Below are 23864 nucleotides of genomic sequence, written 5' to 3'. Positions count from 1 at the left end.
GTAGCCTAGTAGGGAAAATCTCTAAGAAATATAGCTCTCTATAAGAATCCTAGGGTAATTTAGGGCTAGTTTAGCCTTATAGAGAATATAAAAGCTAAGTATAGCATCTAGAATAATAACACATACAACTTTAACAAAACAGGCTTTATAATAGACTAAATATTTACTAACTATACTTACGCTTAAAACTTTACTTTAAGCTTTAAATAACACTTTATAAACATACTAGTCTAGTTTATGCTAATATAGCCTAGATTACACTTAGCGTACAAAGAATTAGCTATATTAGCTATAGTTCCTAGCTAAGAGGAAAATTCTTACGCATATAGCTTAAGTATATGCTTAATAATTACTTACTTTTTATTATTATTTAGCCTTTATAAGTTAGGTATAGAATTAGCTTATAAAAGGTGTTTACTATATTAGTTATTTATTATTTTATAAAAGACCTTATACATAGCTGCAGCATGTTACTTTAAAAGTGTTATGTTTTATTTAAAAGCTTAAAGTGTAAGCTATATCTAACTTTTTTTTTAGCACATCTAAGTAGTGTTGTTAGGAATGCATTAGTGTAAGAGTATTTTAGTAGAGTTTTAGTAAAAGTAAGTAACTTAGGTGTATAAGTAACTTGCCTGTAGTATATGTTACTATTTAAAAAGGTTTTTTTTACTTTTAATAGTACACTAATTAAAAAGCCTTTTTTTATTTATAGTATAGTTATTAATTTTTTATAACAGCTTAAAATAAAGCTTATATTTAAAAGCTAAGTTAGATTTTTTTTTTAACTAGAATTTATCCTAGGCGTTTATTAAAATATAAGCTTAATGTTCTACTACTTAATAAAGTAATTAACTTATCTTTTATTAGCCTATTTTCTAGCTATTTAAAAAAATAATTATGTATTCTAAGTCTTATAAGTAGTAGCTTTTTATATAAAGCTTATTAAAGTATTTAAAAAGATTTTTTTTCTTATACATTATTAAAGAGTTACTAATTTTTATGCTTTATTACATAATTGTCTTACACTCTGCAGTAGCGCTTTAATAGTATAAAGTAATAATAACTATATTTTCTTGCTGTTGCATTATAATTAGGTTTTTCTTAAAGTGTTAGCAATTTAAACAACGCTAGCGTAGCCTTATTTAGGTCTATATTAGTAGAGATAAGCTTAACATAGTCTACAAGCGAATGTTTAACACAAGCAAGTGTTCTGCCCTACTACTAAATTTAACTTTAAAAACTATTAATTTAACAATATAAAAATATACTATATAAAATAAACTACTATAGAATTATTTAATATTCTTATATATATAAGAGTTATGCCTAGGCTTGTTGCAGTGCTTGCAGCGCTGTACACGCGCTGCGCTGCTTTTAGCAGTTAACTTTTTCTAAGGCATTTTACTACTTTCTACTATACTAGTAAGCTTCTAAGTACTTAACTTAAAGCCTTAATAACTTATTAGAGTTTTTTTTTTAAATTTACTTTTTTTTACACTGCTTACGCTTTATAGCTGCCTTATAGGCCCTCTCTAGAGTAGCTGCTTAATTATGCTGTAGAACAGCAACATAAGCTATTTTAGTAGCGCCTTTACTTAGCTACTTTACTAGATTAAGTATAGTAAAAAAAAAAATTTCTAATGCCTTTAAATTTAATTATATAGTAAAGTTAACTAAGCCTTAACTTTATAAGAATTACTAAGTGTTTAAGCCTTTTAAGTAGTATTTAGTAGTAGAGTAGCTAGCTAATTAGGTAGCTGTATATTAAGCTTTAAAAGCACTAGCTTTAGGTTAAATAAAACTAGTTCTATAGCTCTAAAGCCTACGCAAATATTATCTATTATAGTTAAGTAACTAAATGCTGCCTTTAAGGCTAGTAGGAAAGTTAGCTTATTAATATAGTTAATTTAGTAGTAGATTAACTAGCTAATTTTAGTACTATACACGCGCTTTAATAGCAAAAAGCAGCTAATGTTAAGCAGCTATAGAATATGTAACGCGTGTGCTAGCATACAGAGTGCTATAATACGCCTCTGCTTACAGAGCTTTAGGAATTTAATAAAGTAATAGCTTTTATAGCTATTAAAAATAAGCAGCTACTATAAGCCTACTAAGTAATTTTTTATATGCAGATTAAAGTGCTTTAGCTATATAATTTTATATTTATTAGTTATCTAGCTATTATTACTAATACTAATAGCTTAGTTTTTTAGTATATCCTTATTCTTATACTAGGCAGATAGGTAATGCTTACCTTTAAAGATTATATATAAAAGTATTGCCTACTTATCTGTGTTAATGCCTATAATAACTGTTACCTATTTATAGTTACTTAGCTATATAGCCTTTAGCTAATTATGTCTATCTATGCCTATAATAACTATTTAGCTTAATATAACCTCTATTTAAAAGCCTATTTTGTTAAAATTATACATGTTCTAATTTATAATACTATACTTTAATTATGTAGCCTTTATAAGCTTAAACTACTTACTTATAATTACTAGATCTTTACATTTTGCTTATTAATAATTATATAGTTAGCTAAAGTAAGTTTTAACTGCTAGTGTACACGCAACAAAGTTAGATAGCTAGTTAATACCTGCTAGTAGAGCGCTGTGCTTAGTAAGAAGCTTGTTAGCTATCTCTTATACAGCACCTAAAGTAGGCGCAAATTCTTAGAAATCTAGATTAAGTATATGCTTAATAATTACTTTCTTTTCTAGCTTTGTAAGCTTCTTATTGTTAGCTATATAGTTATGTTGCATAGTTATCCTTACATGTTGTTAGCAGAGAGCTATTTAATTAACATTATAAAGTGCTGCAGCGCGCCTCTTAGTTAAAAACATGTTTTTATTAAGAGCTTAAATAGCTAGGTTAATTCTAGCCTTTTTTAAAGATAATTAATTATATAGTTGTTAATGCATTGTAGTTAGTAGTAGGTTAGCTGCGTTTTAGTGGTGGGGCGGAACACTCGCTTGTGTTGAACATTCGCTTGTGGACCATGTTAATTAAAAAGTTAATAGATTTTAGTTGTGTGTGTTACGAGGGGCTGTGCGTTAAGCGATGAAATACGGTAGTTGCTTGGCGATGCAGAAAATCAGAACACCAGGGTTCTACATGAATTATTATTGGAAGCGTCTTACCCCACTTCCAAATCCCCAATACCTGCGAGTCGCATATTCACTTCAGGATGAGAAATCAAGCAAAACGCCTAAAATACATATAGCCCGACTAGTGTCAATTTGCCACTCGTTCATAACCTAACTCAGAATTTTCTCCTTATCCTATATGATATTTTACCCATCGGATGCAGAGCACCTGCTCCATATTTGGTCTCATCAAGCCGAAGAGCCTTCTCATCGGCGAGGACGTCAATATCAAAGAGAAGTACCATTGCAACCAGCACTGTAATCATGTGGTGCTTTGCTAACTTCTGACCTGGGCAACCCCTCGGCCCACCACCAAATGGAATCCAACACCCTTCGAGGCCCTCAAGAGAAAAGTAAACCCCGCTATTATCTGTACTAAGCGTTTGCGTTGAATCGAAGTCTGAAGACACTGGGATGGATCCCGGATGGAAAAGAAATCTATGCGGCCAGAATTCATCTAAAGGACGTTTACCCTCCGCGGTATTCCATTCTTTCCCATGTCTATGAGCTGGATGGGATGACACGAGGCAGAGTTTGTCCTGTGGAATCTCCCAACCGCCCAAGTCGATACTATTGTGGATGAATCGCCGCGCGGTGTAGACATGGACCTTCAGTCGAAGGGTTTCGGCGAAGATGGATTGCAGCAAAGGATCAGCACAAAATGCCGCTCTGTGCTCTGGCTGGGAGATGACGTGGAGCAAATCTGATGTCGAACTTATGCGCGGAAGCCTGCTCCGCACTTCAGCAAGCAGTTTTGGTCGTTGGAAGACTTCGAGAACAGTCCAGAAGGCAGACGGGATAACATTCGAGTTCACTGCCCATGAAAAAGCCAGATTTACAGACGCCATGCCGTCGTCATCGGAATCGTCCATATCACGAAACATTTTCTGCCACTTTCGCATCGTCGGGGAACCCCAATATTGGACATCATATCCCTTTTGTTCCCAGGGAGGAGTCTGGTTGTCCGTCCCATGGTGTTGCCACTGCTTCATCGCAGCCAAAAGCCGATCTCTCCGTGCGTGCAAATTTGGGATCAGCCATTGTGGAAAGCGATATGATAAATACTGAAGACGACTAGTGAATGCCCAGAAATCGGAGCAGTACGACGTGTTTTCGGTTAGGTGGAGACCCCACAGCGATTCAGTGTTTGCAGGCGTCATATGCTCCTGGAAAAACTCGACGAGATCTGGCATTCTTGTCCACGTATCAGCGATCTCAAGACCGGTGATTCTTTGGGAGAACCGCACAGCAAAATTCTGGCAAATGGACGGTGCATCAGGGCCGGCTAAGGACTCCTTGAATACGATGTGGCTAATTCGATCTGTTCGGTTATTCGGCTTCACATTGCTCCCTGGATGAGGCTTAGGACCGAAACCGGAGTTGTCTGCTGCGTATCGCCTGATAGTCTTCTGAGGCATGGCAAACCAGTATTGGAGTGTAAAGATGTGCAATGCTGTTGAGCTGGACTTTGCGGATGCCTTCCATAGACTCTGGATGTGTCGTTTCCCTTGGACGATATAGACGCTCCCAGCCAGCAGAGGCATACAGATGGGGCGTTGGACCTCACCATATGTACTAAGAAAGTTAGTTTCAGAAAGGTTGAAATAGTTCTCACAACTAACGTAGCAGTGTATAGAAGATTCTTGGGGAAAGCTACAAAAGCGAATGTCCTCCCGAAAATTGAAAGAATAGATGGGTATGTTGGCGGGGTTGTCGTCAATTCTGGTTCAATTTGAAAGCGACGAAATTCGGCGTATCTAGTAACATATCCGAGTATCATGCGAACCAAAAGTATCGTCACAACGAGGAATAACAGCGCTTTGCGGTCCGGAAGCGTGACAAAGCCATGAGCAGGAGGTGAAGATATGGATTCACCTTTCAGAGAATGGTCGAGAGCCAGCAATAACGAGGGAGATTGTATAGGATGATGAAGGGTCTGCTCTGTGTGATGTTTGAGAACCATGCAAAATGAAGACAAAGTAGAGTTCTCAAGAGCAAACATACTGACTCCTTATGATGCAGGCTAGCTGGAGCGGCCCTACCATCGAACTATCAATTTTTATATTCCCTCCTTAGACTTTCACATGTCTCAATTTGAGGCTTTTCACCCCCACAATGTCTTCATCTCGTTCGATCCTTTAGCTTCACTCTCCGGAAATGGAGTATCACGCAAGGCAACTTTTTGAAGCCGTAATCAATATTGTGGCGAGGTACGCGCAACTCTCCAAGAGTTTCATATTTGGTGGGTTGTTCGACCTTTTTTCCTAACACAGATATGCAGGCACGGGGCATCTCCGTACCAGTTACCAGGTTTAGCCTTGTAGGATCTAAGCCCCTGTCATCCCAGCGGGCCTTTTCTTCGTGTAAGAGGTTTTAAAGTCCGGATAACCATCTTCTTGTACATAAGCCGCGTCTTCATATCGGTAAGCTTATTCGAAATAAATTAACATTGGTTTCTTCGGGGAGTACAAAATCCTTCGCCGCACGGTGTGCACCGGCTTCGAGAACGGTGCCGCCGAGCGAACCGAGGCTGGCCTATCCGCAGCATGGGAACTCGCAACTCTATCGACTCTCAGGTTCCATATTCCAGAAACCATTTGGAGACATCTCTTGGTGATTCAATATGGCTAACGAATCTTCCAATTGTTTGACGGGGGCTTCTCCAGTCGATCTGGCTAAGGTAGTTGCATGCAACCACGGTTTCTACTGTAAGTAGCCCTGTCGGGAAGGACAATCATTTAAACTAAAGTTTGAGGCCCCAACAACACAAACGAGCATCCGCCTCAGTACTGCGCTCCAACGAGATCATGTCAAGCGATAAGACTGCTTCCATTTCAGAATAATTGTCCCGAGCCGCAAGGAATCTATGAACCCATTGTTTGCCCGAAAGGCAGTTACTGTCCTGCAGGTGGAAAAGTTGTGATCCCTTGCTCAAAAGGCCATTATTGTCCACTTGGAACCGAGACGCCATTCCGCTGTGGTCGACTATCCATCTGTCCTCCTCGATCCAGCCGAGAACTCGCGTTAGACGGATTTCTTGTAGCCCTCATCTTTGACCTGCTGATCCTGGCACTCGTGTTTGTTCCTACGTCGAAGCTTTTTGTTCGGGTGATTCCCAGGAAAGCCCACAAAGGCCTCAAAAGCGACGAGTCGACTTGCGAGTCTCAATTGAAGACAATTGAAGGCGATATCGCAGGTAACCCAGATAACGACCCAGCAAACCCAGACTCGGATGGTGCCGAATCTGCCGCAGATTTGCAAGATTTCGTCTCCACCGTCGCTGAATATAATGATGGTGGGGAGAACGGGCTCTCCATTGGATTTAACGCTATCGGATTCACGGTAGAGAAACATAGCAAACGCCTTATTTCTGCTATCAGCGGGAAATTCGAGAAAGGAACGTTATGCGGTATTCTGGGACCTTCCGGGGCGGGAAAATGTAAGAGACTCTCAAGCTTCCCTTTCAGCTCTAATTGATTTCAAACCGTAGCGACCTTCATGAAAGTGATGATGGGAAAGCTGGAACCAACAGAGGGGTTCATCAATATCAATGGTCACGCAACCAAACTTGCACAGTGAGTGGAAACTTAATCGCATCAAATCGAGCTACGACAAGCTAATTATGCTCAGATACAAAAAGCTGATCGGTTTCGTACCAGCAGAGGACGTATTGCTTCCAGAGCTCACAGTGCGGGAAAACATTCTCCATTCCGCCCGAGTTCGGCTTCCCCGCAACCAGTCTGACACGGCGTGCCAAAAGCTAGTTGACAATTTAATATCTTGTCTTGGACTCTCGCACGTTCAACATCAAGTTGTAGGGAGTCAAATTACGTCGTCCATCTCGTCCGGCCAAAAGCGTCGAGTCAGCATTGGCATGGAACTCGTTGCTGCGCCGGTCGCACTCTTTCTAGACGAACCTACTTCTGGCCTTGATTCTGCAACGGCCCTTTCTATCATGAGACTTCTGAAAGCCATATCTAGGACAGGGGTGACCGTGATTTGCATCCTCCATCAACCTCGGGAGGAGATATTTGAAGCTTTGGACCAGGTGCTACTCCTCGCTCAAGGCCGCCAACTGTATCAGGGCCCTGTTTCGGATGCTTCAAACTACTTCTGCGGTCATGGATTCAGAATTCCTGCGAGGTCCAATCCAGCAGATGTTTTGTTGGATATCGCCGCCGGGCGAATGAAGATTAAGACGTCGTTCATCGCCTCTCAAGATTTACCGAAGATATTAGCAGAGACGTGGGAGCAGCGTCGGGACGAGCTTGCACGGGCCAGTGTCATGGCGCGAGAAATCCCCACCTCCGAATGCTTGAAGCCGATCGAACTTGCCCGTATCGCATCTGTGCGCGGGGCGTTGTGGCACCGCCAGACATACCTCTGCTTTGTCCGTGCCATGAAGCAGCAATTTCGGCAACCAAGTGGCCTACTCCTCGAGATCGGGGTGGGAGGAATAGCAGGCTTACTCATTGGGTTAGGTCTTTATCCCTATAAAGGGATGCATTTTCAAGGTACCTATCTTGCACCATTTGAGCTGCTTTCGAGCGCTGTGGATTATTCCACAGTGCCCAAGATTGGCCAAATGATTGCATTAGCAATCGGTAAGTATGATAAACGATGATAGCAGAATGAAATTCTGACCTCATTAGCTCTTGCGGCAGCTGCCCCAGGAGTCAGCACGTTTGGCGAAGAAAGTAAGCTTCACAAACTCATCTCTGAGTGAAAATCGATCTAATATCACCTCGAAATAGAGAGTCTCTATTGGCGAGAGGCCAGCGTTGGTCACAGCCGCTCAGCATATTTCGTCGGAAAGGTTCTATCCACAATTCCACGAACCGCGCTCTCTGCCTTACATTTCACATCTTTCTATGCTATCTTGTCAACTCCATTGATGGCGTTCTGGATAACGTTCCTCCTTAATATGCTTTACTTCTACTGTGAGTAAGCTACCAACCCGGTTCAGTCGCAAAGATTCCTCATCATTTTCAGGCGTCTATGGGCTAGCATCATTTGTCTCCACCGCTGTAAAGCGCGAGAACGGAACGCTATTGGCCATGATTTTGTGCCTAATTATTGGTGCATTCGGAGGTTATGCACCCCCTCTGTCTACTATCCAAACCTGGAGGCTGGAGTGGCTGTGGAGAATGTGTCCTGGGGTGAGTGCCGAGAAGCATGCGACCTCGTTTCCTCACACCGGAAACTAATTACAGACCAGACGTGGCTCTCAGAAGCGTACGTAGACCAGACCCTCAAACAGGTAGCATATCTGTACGATACGAACACAGCTGCGCGGTGGACCGGATACACTTTAGGGAGAACCCCACTCGACATTGCGTAAGTGCTTTCTTCACCTTGATTGGTTTTGCACCACTAAACAATTTCACAGCATGATATTTCTCATTGGAACGGCGTACCGTGTAGCAGCCTTTCTCGGACTTCTATTTTTTGACAGAAATAAGCAGCGGTAAGGCTGCAACAGGCGCAACTATCGCCTAATCTCGTTAGAAATTATAGCATATGGCAACACACAACCCTATGGCAGCTAGTGTAGAATCTATCTCTTAAATTTCTAGACGGCTTCTAGGAGGGCACCAATAGGATACAATTTTTTGCCTGACATTTTCTCATCATCATATTCTACACCAGGCGATAAGATGGTGTATCTCTTTGTGGAGTCGGAATGGGAAGAGTACGTTGCCGCGATGCTCGCCTGCGCCCTGTGTTTTAACCGCTGGGACTGTTGACTAGGGTATGGTACCACATTACTAGATTCTGCGGCCTCTGCTCTGCTTACCTTGCTTACCTCGGTTATATAATGCAATATCAAAAATATTGGAAGGATTCCACCCTAACCATTTTCATGATAACCTTGGAATTTGGGATTCTCGCCACGTTCCACGCAACCGCTCACCAGGAAAAAAAAAGTATTCAACGTGGAACAAGGATAGTAAGGCAGACTTGAAACACTCAAGAATCCCAAAGGATTGGCCCACTTTCTTGTCGGACTCCGAGACCAGGCCTACCGATATCTGTCCTACTGCTTATGACTTGAAGGGTATATTGTGTTCATCGTTTGTGGCATCAGCTACTCTTGCGAGAAATCCTAGTGCAATGGGAATATACGCCCCGGAGTCAGAACTGAGGGGGCGGGTTTGCGTCGTTGCGGCCGTTTAATTCCTTCCCACGTCCTTAATGTCTCGTGGATCCGACTCTGAATCGCCATTACAATCTCTTTGTCGGCTCAATCTGCTATACCCACTATTGTGGCAGTGTACGCATCGACTTGATTGTGTTCAAGTCAAACTTTTTCTACCATGGATTCTCTTCTCCCAACATCCTACGACCTTACGACACTATACAAGATCGAGCATGCTGGAAAAGTAAACCAGCCAGTCTTCCAAGTAAGAACCCACTAGTGAAAGCATTCGCAGGAACTGACAATTTAGGTGGTCTCTGGTTTCTTCTGCGCTCTAGCTATTCTCGCATTCATTGGTCGTCTCGCAGTGCGCCTCACCATTCGACAACGTTTGTACGCAGATGATTACCTGCTCATCTTCAGTGTTGCAGCGTTGATTGCTGCGACAATTATTCTCTATAAATTCAATCATCTCATATACATCCTAAATGCTCTAAAATTTGATTTCTTCCTTCCGACAAAGGATGATTTCAAGGCCATTGGGGGTGCACAAGGGATCAATTACTCCCTCATTGCGATGATGTGGACGGCGACGTGCGCAGTTAAGCTTTGCTTCCTAGTCTCATCAAAGGCTCTAATTGCAAATGTCTCGACAAAGATCACATTATGGTACTGGGTTACGGTCGTCTTAGTAGTGATCTCTTGGGGGCTCGCTGTCACCATAGCGTTCATTATCTGTCCATATACTGGGAATGCCATAAGTAGGTCATTTTATTCGGAACTTCAAGTGTGCATTACTGACAATTTCATAGTAACCCATTGCTCACCTGAGACTCCGTTTGTTAAAACCATGGTTCTCAAAATCGTGGTCACGTCCTTAGATGCCATTACCGACATTATGAGTAGGTTCCATTCTTTCTCCAAAGATTAGCTCTTCTAATGCAAATTTAGTCGTTGCCATTCCAATCTGGATTCTCCACAATGTGAGGATAAAGTTGACGCAAAAGTTCGCCATTGGGGTTTTCTTATGCCTTTCCGTTGTCATGGTCGCTATTACCATCACTCGCACTGCCGTCGCGTACCATAATAACAGATGGGACATGACCTGGGAGTACCTGATTTTGTACCTTGAAAGCTGCATTGCTATCATCATGGCGTCGGCGACGGCGTTTCGCACTGTCTTTGTCGAACACCGTCGTCGCCGCGAGCAGGATCGGCTCCCTCTGCGGGACCTGCCGCAGCAACCCCAGAATCTTCGTGGCCGAATTGGCCGAATGAGAGCTCGTGCTAAAGAAAACGAAGACTTCGATGAAACCGTGGAGGGTGACGCGACGTATCTCCCGCGTTCCAGATCAGAGGGTGGGAAGATAAATGGTCTTTTAACATTCATCAATTCATATGGGAGTCGGAGTCGGACTGAGAACTCTCATAGTGAGATGAATTCAAGTGGATTCCAAGGCTTGGGTAGCATCAACACTGCAGAGGGAACGACGCATTCGCCACAGAAGAGCTTCGATGCAGGAACACATGCAAGCTCAGACCGTGTGTAGAGTAGTGTGACCTCATGTACGACCTCCGGAATATTTAGCACGTTGTAGACTCCCTGGCACACGCAAGTAGCAGAATCCTACAATTACGCCGCCTGCACCATAGGCTGACTGCATGAACGCCGACGGAAGCCTCGGCTCGTTCCACAGGATTGCATGCTATTCATTCCACGCTCGATATGAAATAGGATTGCGGCGTACGACCACTCGCATTCCCGACCGCTAGCGTTTCCCGGCGCACGGTTCAACCGCCCTTGCTTCACCCCAGCCCCAGCCCCCACCTCTTTCGCTGTGGCACAAGCTCATAAACCTCTAACCGACACTGCGTCATCAGAAATTTTCGAGACCGTTCGTTGAGTCTTCTTCCATTCTTTTGCTACGAATTTCTCTTGCCACATTCCTCTATGGCAGATGCGAACCTGAGTTTGGCGTCCAATGAGGGCGCAGACCTTCGCTCGAGGGGCACAGCCAAAGACAAGTCAGAACGCGCTCCGGGGGGGTATTCTCGGCATTGGGAGCAGGAAGGACAACCAATTGAGGATGATGACAAGGCGAGAGATCAACGCAAAGCGCAGTATACAGATCTGGTGAATGAGTAAAACCACCTTGCACCTACCCTTCTTAAGTATCACGTGCTAATACCTTTTATTCAGCTACTACGATGCGACGACCGACATCTATCTCGAAGCGTGGGGTGAATCATTCCATTTTTGTCGCTTCCCACGGGGCCCAGAACCAAAAGCCACGGCAATCTCGCGACATGAGCATTACATTGCTCATATGATGGGCCTGCAACCGGGCATGAGAGTTCTGGATGTTGGATGCGGGGTTGGCGGGCCAGCAAAGGAGATTGCGTCGTATGCGAATTGCAGCATTGTTGGTCTTAATAACAATGCATATCAAGTCAAGAAGGCGCAAGAGCTAGCAAAGAAAGAGGGAATGGACAAGTCGGTGGAGTTCGTGAAAGGCGATTTCATGGTAAGCGAATCCCAGCCGCTCGAGCCTTTGGAATCCAGATGGCGTGAAATTTACTCTAATCCAGACCATACCATTCCCGTCCAATAGTTTCGATGCAGTTTATGTTATCGAAGCGACCGTCCATGCGCCATCGCTTGAAGACGTATATTCGGAAATCTTCCGCGTTCTAAAACCGGGAGGGACGTTCGGTGTCTTTGAATGGGTCATGACCGACAAGTTCGACTCCAGCAACAGGAAGCACATGGCTATAAGACTTGGCATTGAACGAGGCAACGGAATTCCAACAATTCAGACAAAGAACGCCGCACGTGAAGCTATGAGAACAGCCGGATTCGAATTGACTGTGGCCGAAGATCTGGCGGAGAGAGATGATCCTGTGGGTTGGTGGTACGTTATTGCGGGTGATGTCAAACATGCCCAGAGCCTTCAAGACTGGTCGGTTATTGTAAGGAATACGAAGTTAGGGAGAGTGGCAGTGAGATTGCTTGTCCGCGGCCTCGAGTTTGTGAGATATGCTCCAAAGGGAACGGCGAAGATTACGGAAGAACTTATCATTGCAGGAGATGCACTGGTGTTGGGTGGAACGAGTGGAGTATTCACCCCGATGTATTTGATGGTTGGGAAGAAACCAGAAGCATAATGTGAAGCTCTGAGGGGCACAGAGATCATGGATTACTAGATTGACTGCTGAAGAAGCGCATCTGAGTTTTCGTGTGCTCAAGGGAGCGAGCCAGGCAACATGGTTCTAGGCAAGCAGCATATAACTATCACAGGCAGCAAGTAGCTATACCAGGTATAAAATGTAGCTGAAATACGTAAACTTTACACACCTTGTTGAACAAAGTTCCAATCTTACTTCGCTAGCGCAACATAATCCAGGAATATCCTAACCCACCTAGCCACCTAGCGTGGAAAATTACTGGGGTAGTTTAGGCCATAACGTTGCATCATATTAAACTTACAACGTATTCACATAAATGCTTATAAATAAACTAATTGCGTTCTATGTTATGTGATAGCATGCTAATAGTTTATCTCGTGCCTCCCGTCTTCCAACGTGACAGTAATATCTTAGCAAGCGTTTCCTGCAGTCCAACAAAAAGCTTCCCGCTCGGTCTGGAAGTATCACCTCGCGGCAACTGTACAGTCCCGGCTTTGGCGCTAAAGCTTACAGTACGTGTATCAATTCAGAAGACCAGTGGAATTGAACCGAGTCCGCCTGACGCTGAAGCTGTTCTTATTGTGCGGAGAATGAACCTTAATCTGGCCGAGGAGTAGCTTAACACAAGCCTCAGCTCATAAACGAGCAGTGGGAGCATGCAAAGCTCCGAAAGACTAGGGTTTTTCTGGTTCAGATATCTCATATTTCCAAGGGTATATTATGCGAAGACAAGATACAACAAGATACAACAAGATTAAAGCAAGTTTCTAGTTTTACAGTACAGATTAAATGAAGACAAGAACAGAACAGCATGCTAGAACCAAAAAAAAAAAAAAAAAAAAAAGCTGATAATACAAATCAGGGTGAAAAGGAAGGAAATGCAAAATACTCTACATGTGAAGATCAGCGGCCTGGATTATAAACAGGGGGATATCTGAAAGCAGACAGTGGACTCAGCCAAAAGGAAAGAAAGCCCGGTAACTTACATCCCAAGTTGAAACAGCTTATACCACTCTATCCCAATTACATCGCTCTCCCAGTCGGCTTCCACGTATTCTCCGCGCATCTCCCCGAATTACATATCTGACCTGCGTCGCACTCACCATTATTCCCACATTTCGCTCCAACAGCTATCGTAGGTGCGGAAGGAAGTGCGCTCGTCGTTGACATTGCGCTCGCCGGCATCGCCACCCCAGCATCCACCTCGCAGCCCTTATCATCCGTGTACATCCATCCTTTCGTTGAATCTTTGAGATCAGGCTCGAACTGTTGCGTATATACCGGTGCCTGCTTTACCCCACATAGCTTCTTATGTGTCACACAATTCTTCTTTACAAACACAGTCTCGCCGACCGGATTCCCAGACGTATCGAACACCGGCTTGTAATTATACACCTTCTTCGTCACAGCATCGCGGTTGCAATGGGTTGTCGGCACCATTCCTGTGAATGGGAGTGCTGCGGAGGTAAAGAGACTCGCGTGCGTTAACGATCCATACGAGGCCCAATACATTGGGATGAATGTCCAGTATCCACAGTATCCATCCGGCGCTGTCTGACTTAGGCCCTGGGCTTTGGCCGACGCGACGGAATACGAATAACTGAATCCGACTTTCAGCGCGCTGAGGAGTCCGGTTTTCGCGTCACCTGCTGAACCATCCAGCCCGACATTCACCGTATACGAATTCGTCACAGTAATAGTGTCGGTGGTGGTGAGTGTGCATTTGCTGTTGGATTGACATTGCAATGGGAATTCTATCTCGCGGCCGTAGAACCAAGCTGTCTTTTCTTCGCAGTAGGCAGCGCAGTCTGGGGTCTTGAGGGGGCCACAGGAGCCAGCAGCGTCTTTCTTGAGCTTGTCTGGCGGTGGGCATTCAGATGCGGAGGCCCATGTGGTGTTTGTGCTTCCGAAGAGAGGCGATATAGTTCCAGAGCGAATTACGCATGGGAGGGAGACTTTGGGGAGGTCATGACTGCGTTTGGGGAGGTGCAGGATGCGGGGGTCGGTGCAGAGGACTGAGGAAATGAAGACGGTGAAGAGAATTGAGTACATGACGTATATAGGAACGAATGACGAAAATTCTTACAAAGGGTATTTTGTGCAGGAAAACGACAAAAAGATGATTTGAGCGAACTTATGAAGAATGGAAAGACCATGGACTGTTTCTGGATCCACACTGTCAACAGCATTTTCCTTCCCTTAAATACAACAGGAACCATTGTCGAGGCTCTCTTACAATGCTATAATTATCCCATTCCCATCGCCAAAATACTCCAAAGAGTCGTGTGATTCCAAGGATCATCTGAACTTGCAGCACCTTGAAGAGGCTCGCACAGCCCGTGTCACCGGCGTTGAAGGAGATTCATGAGTGGTACAAGTCTGGATGGGGGAATTCGGTCACCCTTGCCACGCGAATCACTCAACAAATGCGTAACATGTCCTGCAGCCTCGACCGTTATAGAAGCTCTCCAACACCAGCTAGCGTGTACACTGGCTCAGCTGAGTGGTTGTGGTACTATAGACCAGGAGATTTCGTTCACGCTTAGACGACTGATCCTTTCACCTCAGCTCGATCTTTCCCAAACAGTAGCAAGAAAGAGCATTAGCAATGATGGGTTGCTGAGGTGGTCCTGGATATTGGACGGCGGGGTGCGAATTGATAAGCTGGCTTCATGTCGATGATGTTTTCGAAAGGGATAGCTTGAGGTGTGCCAGCGGATGTGTGGAGTGATAATGGAGTCGGGACTGGTGGGTCATTTATGGTCGTAGTATTAAACGAGATTTGGTACAGCTGAGATAACCTAGTAGATTCTGTTATTCAGCTTTTCTTACATTCCTTTTTGAGAGTGACTGTGGACTGTCGAGTCGGTGCTCACAACATTTTCACGTAGTGATCGCGGTGCGGTCAAGATTCATATTGCAAATGTCAGGTAAATTTCAGATGTAGCTCCGCTGGCTGCTGGTGAAAGCTAGTGGAAGCACGTGGAAATTGTCCTTTCATTCTGCAGCCTCCTAAGATACCTTGTCATGTGTTAAAAAACTAATCTCGACTATTCTCATCCACTCACAGTCCCACGTCCCGATTACCTCCTATTTCTTGCTTTAACTCTAGTACATTCTATTAATCTTGCATAAAATACTTATCTCTTTAGTGCTGTCTACCTTGTCCTCTCTTCTAGCTAGCCCTACCTTAACGGGTAGGTTAGGCCACTGTTGCACACTCAATTGATGGATCAACTTCGATATATACATAGCGGCCCATCGGTCATAGTATCTTTCGCGTTAGTTTGAGAGTGAGTAGGACGTGCGTGCCAGGAAATGCGTATGTATGTACTACCCATGTTTAAAGCCCACCACTGGAATAATGACCCGGTGAACGGCCTGGAACTGCAAGAGGATGGGAGTGTTGGCGCGAGGAATGCCTTTTCCACTGCTTTGTAGAAACGGTTCAACTCAGAACTCAGTTCTCAATATTCAGACTGCGCTGAGCTACAGAGTATCGAGATGATGTATGTGATAAGACACCGTACAAGCAGTAGCAGAGTCGCGGATTGTCCCTTGTCTGTTAGCCCTTATTAATATGTCTTGATGTTGAAGGGGCCAGTAGATACGCTGCTCCTAGGCATGCCGAACGAACAGGGTGCTCACCCCGATGTATTTGATCTGTGGGAATAAACCGGGGTCATAGACGAAATCCTACCCCTCACTAACGAACTCTCCGGTCCTATTTCCCCCCGGCACAAAATCCAGGAAAATCCAGGAAACCCCTGACCCACCGAACCTACGACATCTAGTCGCCTAAATTAGCACATTGTTTAGGAAATTTAGGACAAAACTTGCGTCCTGGTAACCTACTTCCTTACTTAGCCAGGCGTTTAAACGCTGCCTTGATTATGTTCTACTTGATGAGCTAGCATGCTGTAAGTTCATCTCGTGTCTCTCTCCTTCCCACGTGAGAGCGATATTTTAGCAAGCGTTTCCTGCAGTCCAGCAATAAGATTCCAGCTCTTTCTTGGAGCATCGGTCTGTGGCAACTGTACAGTCCTGGTTTCGGCACTAGAGCTTACAGTTGATGGATCAATTGAAGGTGAAACCTGTAGACTTGAACCGAGTCCACTGTCGCGGAATCTGTCCACTGTGTGCGCCGCTGATATCAGGGAAGAGTCCAGCTTTTTAGGGTCTAGGACACTGCTCCTTCCAAACAAGACGGCGCCATGTATTTCCCCAAAGGCGTCAGCCTTTCCCAAGTGATTTTCGCCCCAGTTCAGTGGAGATGGACGAATCTGCTGGACGCGGGCAAAGACGTGCTTGCAGCCTAGTCCACACCTATTAAACACCTCCTTTGATGGATCCCAGTGGAGACCCCTTGCAATTTCTCGAGATGTTTTGTCGACTTCGCCTTTTTTACGGCTGGACTGCTTGATTTCTTGGAGCAATGACATTGGGACCGCAAGGAAATCATGGCCACGTGGAACAGTTTTCCAGTTCGCACATATCAAGCTGCTTGTAGTCACTGTCGGCTTGTATATATCTCCGAAATTCTGGCCGAAAAGGGTCACGGCGTGAATATGCTTCGTCAATTCTATCCAAGCCGCCCCATTCGCCTGGAGATTGACTGTGCGTCGAGTCAAGATGTGTTCTGCCGATACAATATCCATAAACTCGTAACCTTCTAATGCTGCCCCAGATGGAATTATTAATTGCTTGGTCTCATGCGTCGTCTCAATATCCACTTGGCGGTCGTAAATCTGCTCTAGAATGTTCCAAGTCTGTGAGACCAATTCTTTCAAGCATGTAGTCGTATAGATTTCCTTTCTCTCCTCACTTGAGCCACGGGCCTCTCTCCCTGGACGATTTTTCACACCAGTGGTATCGTCTCTGCTCATTGGTGACACTTGTTGAGGCCGAGGCGACACAATTGTTTCGGGAGCGAATGAGTCGAACTCTTCAAAGATCACATGTTTCATGTTGCAATCGTCCTTCAGAACCTGCACAGCTATATCCGGTCCACCATTGACTTCTGGATGCCTGAATTTTGAGTGATTGAAAGCGGGATCGTTGAAAAGGCAACCGGCGCGCCTGTAAGGTTCTCGGACAACCTGCGTTCGCACAAGGTGTAACAAGGCACTCGCCCCATCCGTTAACCACCCTTTTTGAGCTTCATTGTCGTAAAGCAGGACGTAAATCTTGCGGGCATTTTCAATCTGTAAAGAGTAGGTGGATCGCTTGACAAATTCTGGCTTGTCCCTGTTACCTCGGACCACACTCCCACTAACCCCAACTATCTTGCTGACGGAGATGGTCAGCTTCTGCTCCATAGAGAATCCTGCAGAGCATTTTCTGGCTCCAGCCCAGTCAATCTTGTCATACTCCATATCATCTGTTCCTATTTCCACCATTAGTGTCCAAAGAAGCTGTGAAGGAAACTACAGCTTCTTATCGCATTACATGGAAAATAATCAAGGGGGACAATATCCGCTAAACTCCCCGCTAGAATTAAAGATAACTCAAAAGGGTGCAGATCTCTGGCATGGATTACCCCCTTGTGATGTTCTACGTTACGCGATAAGATGTAGAAGAAAGTATCTTACCGAGATGCCTAGTGATATTTGATGCCCATCCAACGAAGTTGCGAGCGTTTCCAACTTCGACGGTATCAGTGCGAATCCATCCCGGGCAGCGCTCTCGAAACGAATAGTACGGAATACGTTCCCCATCTTCGTTGACTAGAAAATGCCAAGCGATAGAACGTTCTGTCCGGCGCGTAGGTACAAGCATAGTACAAGGTCCTTTGAGAATCAGCGTTTCATCATAGCGCGTGGCAAATTGAGCTTCAGCCAGAACACTCATTATGTCCAGCGGCAGTTCTAGTCCACTACATTCCTCGTCCCGAGCAAGTATTGGGAAACCGTTGACAACCACTGGATTGCGGAACATTTTGTGCCAGCAAGTGCCCTCTATGGCAGTTGACAGATGATGATCTGGACATGGAGTATCATGGAAATCAAGGTGCACCATGATAGAATGTGAAAGGCTCCTAGAGCGGGTGTCTTGGGAAACTGTGATGATTGGAGTGGTGAGACATATTCCAAATGATACTGGAGAGGCTCGAAGAGCAGCACCAAGCCAAGCAAGCTGTTCGCAAAGCTCTGTTAGCGCAGCTTGACCTCCACGCGCTATGATAGATGCTTTCGGTGATTTTAGCTTGATGTCGAGCTCCGTTCCATCAACAAGGCGACCTAAAAGATCAGAGATTGAAGAGAGATTTCTAAGGGTCTACTTACCTGAGCATGATAGATTTGTTGCCATCAGTGCCTTTTGCAGCACGCGCAAAATCTCTTGGCCACTGGATGGCCACGTTTGGCGCATATATCCCAAGCAGCTCAGTGCCTGGGCATCGCGGGTGGATCCTGTGATGGTGATGGCACGTTCGACTGCAATTTCCAATGTGGTGTCGTATTCTTGACCTCTTAGAAAAGTTGGAAGATCCCAGTTTATTTCGAAATCAATCTGAAATACTTGAGATTGTCGTGATTTTGGAGTTTTGATAAATGAGAGTATGGTATCAATCTCGCGTGTGACGCCATCTAGCACTGTTCCCTTTCTCTCAGTTAATAATGCCGATGACCGAATGTTCTCAAGTAACCATTGATACTCTGGACCGTCCAGGAGAAATGAACGGACTTCTTGATATCTTGGGGGGGCTTGGATCTCGTCCACCCTTTGGTCGACCGGTTCTGACTCCGGTGCTAGATCGGCATGCTCGACGGTTTTCCATCGAGAGATCTTCTCAGCAAACGACATGCCATCCTCCAGGATAGGAGGCACATATTCATCTTCGGATATCTCTGCTGGCATCTGGCTCTTACGAAATTGGCAGGCAATATGGCTACCAATCAAGACCGTTAGTCAGCGCTCAGGATGGTACTCGTATGCAGAGCTGTAACCAGGTTTGATTCCAAACAAGCTTGCATTAACACACGTACCTGCGTTGCTGCCTCACGAATTCCTTCGCATCACGCTCTGCCTTTGAATTGACACGCCCTTCTAATCTTAATGTGAAAGCCTTTAGGAGGTTGGGGAGACAAGCTGATATCCGCTCGCGCGCGTCATCGACGATGTCTCCGCGGAGGCCAATATCCTGACACAGATCGCCTGCAAATGCCGAAATAAGGTGCTCCTTTTCAGAAGACGGAAGGTGCACTCGCGAGGCATTGGTCAAGATGGAAGTGACTGACCTTTCGTCGTCGTCAACTTCGTTGCCCTTATGGAAGGAATCCGGCATCGAACCAAGACCCGAATCGAACTTGACATTGTCAGGTTTGAAATTACTTTCGTCCAGTTTAAGATTCGTTCCAGCATCGTTTGTTGTGTCTCGCGAATAGTTGAGTTCATGAGGACGGATTACTTCAACAGAGTCGCCTGCTTGGGCTTTTATAGATACCTCCGTTTCGCTAAAAGCTATGGAGTCGATTACACAATAAGAACACCTCGGATGCTGACACCTGACGCAAAGATCTTGCCAATAGCCTATAGGCCCATCTTGGCATTCGGAACAGTACCAGGGGGATTCGTGGCTGTAGTCCATGTCTATTTCTACGTTTTTCTTGGAATATCGATGTCTAAAGCCTACTACTCTAACATTGACTCGTTGAGCAGCCAGGAACTGCAACGGGATGGAAGCGCGGGGAATGATTTTTCCAACGCTTTCTAGAGAATTTTCAACACAGAGCTCAGTCCTCGATTCAGATCGCGCTGAACAGCGGAGTTTCGAGATGATGTAGGTGATAAGACACTCTACGGGCACTAGCAGAGTGGCGGATTGACCCTTATCTGTTACTCTTTCCTACTATACCTTGATGTTAAATGGGCCTGCTGCTAATTTTCCCTTGATGGCTGCTATATTCCCGTTAAGAGTAAATTCATTCCTGAGGGAGGCGGATTTCAGGAGAAAGCAGAATCCTAAGACCGGGTGTTCTCAATAAGTGAGCGGGTTGGAAAGGAAGTCGCCGACTGAGATATCAAACAACATGGTGGCCGATGGAAAGAAGTAAACCGTGAAGAAAAAAGGGTTGTGAAAGATGTTCTGTAAGAAGGCTACAAGGCAGCAATGAGAAGGCTGAAGGTTCGGAGAGTTGTGGCTGTGCCCCAACCGCCACATAGTGCGGCTCTGCCGATATCAACAGCTGCCTCACTCCTTCCATCTTTCTGCTCGATTTTGCTCAGAGTCTGGGACACCCATGAGCTGTGCAGCTTACAAATACCTGTCTTAGAATGTCATAGTTCCCACCAACCTCCTACTACACCTGTCTCGAGGCCTACAAGACGATCCTCAAGACAAAAAGAGCCAACAAAACTCATGAGGCACATTAGCCAGGATCCCAGGCATGGGAGAATATACTACTTATTAGGAGATATATGTTGCCATCTATTATGAGCACTGTAGAGTTTTTGATGGGTATCTGGAGTAGACATTTTGCAGTAGAAATGGAATCTATTCTGAAAGGGGCTTGCACAATCATAAACACACCCAGCGAAGCAAGAGAAAGTGAAAGAATTTTATAGCAAAAAGCCGCCCGACCCAAAGAAACAGAACCATTTTGTTGTCTAAGTGCGCCCAGTCTATGCGCACTCAGTCTATGCTCGCAGGCATGCAGGGTATACTATAAATACAGCTTCCAAACCAGACCAAACCCACGATTTACACATGCACACCGATGAATGTATGCAGACAGGTACATCGCGCAGGGACCAGTCAACAAACCTAATTCAGGCCACTCTCTCCCGTCTCAGCCATATGCTTCTGACAGTCTACCATCATCTCGACCATCTTCGCCACCTCTTCCAATCTACTCAACACAACCTTATTCCCCTTAACAAAGCCGTAGCAATTATACTGAATATTTGTTTTCTCGCAAAACTCCCTTACCAAAAACTGACCCTCCCTCAAATTATGTCGCGGCAATCTCGGAAATAAATGATGCACAGCTTGGAACTGCAGACCGCCGTGTAGGAAATCCAACCAGGCGGGACAGTCGACGTCCATAGTTGTGCGAAGCTGGCGCTGGGGAAAGGATTCCATGGGGCCGAGGTCGGACGTCGGCATGCCCCAGTGAGAGAGAGTGATTTGCACGTGTAGGATCATGGTCATCATGTGCGAGATCATGACGAAGCCGATGCGGGTGGGCCAGTCGGGGAGCGTGCACCAGACGAGCGCGTACCCGAAGATGGCCCAGTAGAAGAGCATGAAAACGAGTTCGACGTGGCGGGTCCACCATGCGGAACCGAGTTGGGTAGCCCGCGGGGAGAGCAGGTGGAGCCAGGAGAGCATGTAGAGGTTAAATCGGGCGAGAGCCATGACTGGGTAATAGGTGTATTTTTGGTAGGGGACGAGGAAGTCGGCAGCGCCGTCCCAGACGAATTCGAAGTTGTAGAAGGTGCTAAAGACCGATTTCATGAATGTAGGGGAGTTTGAGAAGAGGGGAATGTTTTGGATGTCAGGGTCGTGCTCAGGCATGTTGGTTATCAAGTGGTGGACGTTGTGGGATGACTTCCACCATCCTATAGACAGACCGCAGCAGAAGTCGGCGATGAAAGCTCCGATCAAGGTGTCGATGACGAAGTTGCCAGTGATACCACGATGGCCAGCGTCGTGAGCAGTGAACATGATTTGTTGCTGAACCGTTCATTAGTCATGTGGATCAGGAGAGCACGTGCAAGGAAGAATACACACCCAAAAGAGGCCCAGGAATATGGCCGATGTCAAGTACCATCCAGTGAGGAGCAGGTAGAGAAAGGCGCAGAACAAGACCGCATATCTAATCGACTCCTTGCCGTACTCAGAGTAGCGGCATTGGTATAGTCCCCTATTTATGATTTCCTGGTGAAGGGCCCGGTAGTGCAGCCGGATTGACTGCTGCGTCTCTTCGTCCAGAGACGGATAGTCAAGTATACCCTCTGCGATCTCCTTTTGCTCCATGGTCGTGGCATATGCAATCCTTGAGCCCTCGGATGAAATTTTATCCGGCGTGTCCAAGAGCGCCTGCTTCTCTGGGTCGGCACTTTGCACCGAGCCGATCCTGCGGCTGCAAGAGCCACCGGGGATGAGGTCTGGCTGCGGGTTCACCCCCGTGCATGACGGCGGGGTCAAGAAACCCAGCGGACCGATGTCGATGCTCGGCCTGGACCGATGTCCGGGGACAGGTGCCGTCGTCCCCTTGGTCACGGGTGCCGCGATGCAAGAATCCTTCGGCTGACTGATCTGGTCGCGGTAGTTGGGGGAGCGGATCGGAGGCTCGAGGTTCTTCCATGGTTCCTGGATGCGGCCAAGACGATGCTGCTTCATCATCTGCAGCGAGCGGGCCGAGTGGTACCTGTGGCGGAGTTAGCCTGAGACGGCCCCGAGCAAACTAGAGGCGGTAGACACCATACCAGATGCGGAGGTTAGTTCTTGCTTACACGTTGATTTCATCGGAGGCATCTCTGCCGACCATGTGCAAAATGGCGAGGCGGCCGCCAGGATGCCTGTCGATCCACTGCGTCAGTTGCAGGGCATACCCCTCGTGGATGACGATTGGCTGGCCCTGGGCGATGAGCAGCTCGACTTCCTTCGCCGATACGATGGGTTTGCGATCCATGGCCATGGTGACAGGCGCGGAGAAAGTTGCCGGAGGAGTTGCGACGTCGAGAATCTGCCCGGCTGCAGGCCTCGAGTATATAGTGTGACGGGGCCCCTTTCTGAGAGGCGGGTCAGAGCTTTGGCGGGCGTTGCGACTGCGACTGCGGCCCGCCCCCCAAGCCCACCAAGCCCACCAAGTTTTTGGCGACCGGGGCGCATGAGAAGTAGCTTGGCGCCTTCCAGAACTCGCCCCGCGCGCGCAGCTTTGCGCTGTGAGAGGCCGTGTGAGACCAAACATTTCCAGCCTCTCCGGATCTTGGCGCGCGGTCTGGGCCCACGGTGATGTGAAGGTGACCCTACAGTGAGCCTATCGTGAGGCGATCTCTTGGTTGCTTTCATTGGATTCGATAGTCCGGGCCCGGAAGATGCAGCAAAGTATGGGCATTGCCAGTTGTAAAACTGGTGCCCGTCGCAGATCGCTATGAAACAGATCGACGGGCATGTCCCAGATGCATCTCCATTCGCGCGGACGTTGCGAGGGCGGAGCTGAATCGGTGCGTCACTGCGTGCGCGTCACTGAACAAATCCAAGGGGTTCGACAATTTGCACTGCCCGCTTCTGCTTTCGGCCGGTGGAGCGAATCTGCGTGTAAGAGGAGGTTGACGCGAAGCTCGCCTTCGACCGCTCTTGGCTGCAATTGATCCAACCTGATACTATTACTGGCGATTGCCCACTATTCCATTGGAAGTAATCCTTGCAGTTGCAGATG

At 46.2% G+C, this 23864-nt stretch overlaps 8 protein-coding genes across 8 annotated transcripts; 4 read left to right on the top strand and 4 right to left on the bottom strand.

The window, feature by feature from the left end:
* Nucleotides 1-3268: 3268 nt before the first annotated feature.
* On the bottom strand, nt 3269-4932 carry BDR25DRAFT_226308 (cytochrome P450; the record flags this gene model as incomplete). Its single annotated transcript, XM_033685201.1, has 2 exons — nt 3269-4727; nt 4775-4932. The coding sequence occupies 2 exons, from the start codon at nt 4930-4932 to the stop codon at nt 3269-3271; spliced, it is 1617 nt and encodes a 538-aa protein (XP_033547360.1).
* An 819-nt stretch (nt 4933-5751) lies between these two features.
* On the top strand, nt 5752-8684 carry BDR25DRAFT_262454 (uncharacterized protein). Its single transcript, XM_033686763.1, has 9 exons — nt 5752-5860; nt 5908-6591; nt 6643-6727; nt 6783-7756; nt 7805-7849; nt 7907-8092; nt 8145-8311; nt 8371-8489; nt 8542-8684. The coding sequence occupies exons 1-9, from the start codon at nt 5776-5778 to the stop codon at nt 8621-8623; spliced, it is 2427 nt and encodes an 808-aa protein (XP_033547359.1). The 5' UTR covers nt 5752-5775; the 3' UTR covers nt 8624-8684.
* Nucleotides 8685-9267: 583 nt separating this feature from the next.
* Nucleotides 9268-10914, top strand: BDR25DRAFT_303960 (uncharacterized protein). The gene is made up of 4 exons (XM_033690110.1): nt 9268-9556; nt 9602-10052; nt 10104-10193; nt 10243-10914. Exons 1-4 carry the CDS (start codon nt 9470-9472, stop codon nt 10839-10841), a joined length of 1227 nt encoding a protein of 408 aa, XP_033547358.1. The 5' UTR covers nt 9268-9469; the 3' UTR covers nt 10842-10914.
* A 234-nt stretch (nt 10915-11148) lies between these two features.
* Nucleotides 11149-12642, top strand: BDR25DRAFT_334510 (S-adenosyl-L-methionine-dependent methyltransferase). Its single transcript, XM_033692938.1, has 3 exons — nt 11149-11433; nt 11492-11816; nt 11881-12642. Exons 1-3 carry the CDS (start codon nt 11243-11245, stop codon nt 12454-12456), a joined length of 1092 nt encoding a protein of 363 aa, XP_033547357.1. The 5' UTR covers nt 11149-11242; the 3' UTR covers nt 12457-12642.
* Nucleotides 12643-13500: 858 nt separating this feature from the next.
* BDR25DRAFT_314693 (uncharacterized protein) lies at nt 13501-14529 on the bottom strand (the record flags this gene model as incomplete). Its single annotated transcript, XM_033691472.1, has 1 exon — nt 13501-14529. The coding sequence occupies one exon, from the start codon at nt 14527-14529 to the stop codon at nt 13501-13503; it is 1029 nt and encodes a 342-aa protein (XP_033547356.1).
* Nucleotides 14530-14613: 84 nt separating this feature from the next.
* BDR25DRAFT_355603 (uncharacterized protein) lies at nt 14614-16279 on the top strand (the record flags this gene model as incomplete). The annotated part of the gene is made up of 13 exons (XM_033695487.1): nt 14614-14762; nt 14792-14907; nt 14939-15101; nt 15142-15183; nt 15217-15262; nt 15343-15402; nt 15447-15501; nt 15548-15588; nt 15679-15741; nt 15793-15914; nt 15942-16030; nt 16082-16131; nt 16166-16279. The coding sequence occupies 13 exons, from the start codon at nt 14614-14616 to the stop codon at nt 16277-16279; spliced, it is 1110 nt and encodes a 369-aa protein (XP_033547355.1).
* On the bottom strand, nt 16184-20517 carry BDR25DRAFT_343207 (uncharacterized protein). The gene is made up of 5 exons (XM_033693805.1): nt 19464-20517; nt 18762-19366; nt 18069-18716; nt 16333-17863; nt 16184-16267 (listed from the first exon to the last, which is right to left on the bottom strand). Exons 1-4 carry the CDS (start codon nt 20063-20065, stop codon nt 16404-16406), a joined length of 3315 nt encoding a protein of 1104 aa, XP_033547354.1. The 5' UTR covers nt 20066-20517; the 3' UTR covers nt 16184-16267; nt 16333-16403.
* Nucleotides 20518-21073: 556 nt separating this feature from the next.
* Nucleotides 21074-23120, bottom strand: BDR25DRAFT_343206 (delta 8-(E)-sphingolipid desaturase; the record flags this gene model as incomplete). Its single annotated transcript, XM_033693804.1, has 3 exons — nt 21074-22153; nt 22211-22850; nt 22936-23120. 3 exons carry the CDS (start codon nt 23118-23120, stop codon nt 21242-21244), a joined length of 1737 nt encoding a protein of 578 aa, XP_033547353.1. The 3' UTR covers nt 21074-21241.
* Between the last annotated feature and the right edge of the window lie 744 nt (nt 23121-23864).

The sequence above is a fragment of the Lindgomyces ingoldianus genome (genome assembly GCF_010093535.1).
Source record: "Lindgomyces ingoldianus strain ATCC 200398 unplaced genomic scaffold BDR25scaffold_17, whole genome shotgun sequence".
Taxonomy (NCBI): domain Eukaryota; kingdom Fungi; phylum Ascomycota; class Dothideomycetes; order Pleosporales; family Lindgomycetaceae; genus Lindgomyces; species Lindgomyces ingoldianus.
Note: the sequence above shows the minus strand (reverse complement) of the source record. Positions and strands in the feature narration are given on the sequence as shown.

Coding starts and splice junctions, on each gene's coding strand:
- BDR25DRAFT_262454 (XM_033686763.1), top strand. CDS start 5,776: ATGGCTAACGAATCTTCCAATTGTTTGACGGGGGCTTCTCCAGTCGAT. Junction 6,592..6,642: donor ACCTTCCGGGGCGGGAAAAT/GTAAGAGACTCT, acceptor TTCAAACCGTAG/CGACCTTCATGAAAGTGATG. Junction 8,093..8,144: donor TAATATGCTTTACTTCTACT/GTGAGTAAGCTA, acceptor CATCATTTTCAG/GCGTCTATGGGCTAGCATCA.
- BDR25DRAFT_303960 (XM_033690110.1), top strand. CDS start 9,470: ATGGATTCTCTTCTCCCAACATCCTACGACCTTACGACACTATACAAG. Junction 10,053..10,103: donor ATATACTGGGAATGCCATAA/GTAGGTCATTTT, acceptor ACAATTTCATAG/TAACCCATTGCTCACCTGAG. Junction 10,194..10,242: donor TGCCATTACCGACATTATGA/GTAGGTTCCATT, acceptor ATGCAAATTTAG/TCGTTGCCATTCCAATCTGG.
- BDR25DRAFT_334510 (XM_033692938.1), top strand. CDS start 11,243: ATGGCAGATGCGAACCTGAGTTTGGCGTCCAATGAGGGCGCAGACCTT. Junction 11,434..11,491: donor TATACAGATCTGGTGAATGA/GTAAAACCACCT, acceptor CCTTTTATTCAG/CTACTACGATGCGACGACCG. Junction 11,817..11,880: donor TCGTGAAAGGCGATTTCATG/GTAAGCGAATCC, acceptor ACTCTAATCCAG/ACCATACCATTCCCGTCCAA.
- BDR25DRAFT_343207 (XM_033693805.1), bottom strand. CDS start 20,065: ATGGACTACAGCCACGAATCCCCCTGGTACTGTTCCGAATGCCAAGAT. Junction 18,717..18,761: donor AACAAATCTATCATGCTCAG/GTAAGTAGACCC, acceptor CTGATCTTTTAG/GTCGCCTTGTTGATGGAACG. Junction 17,864..18,068: donor AAATATCACTAGGCATCTCG/GTAAGATACTTT, acceptor TGGTGGAAATAG/GAACAGATGATATGGAGTAT.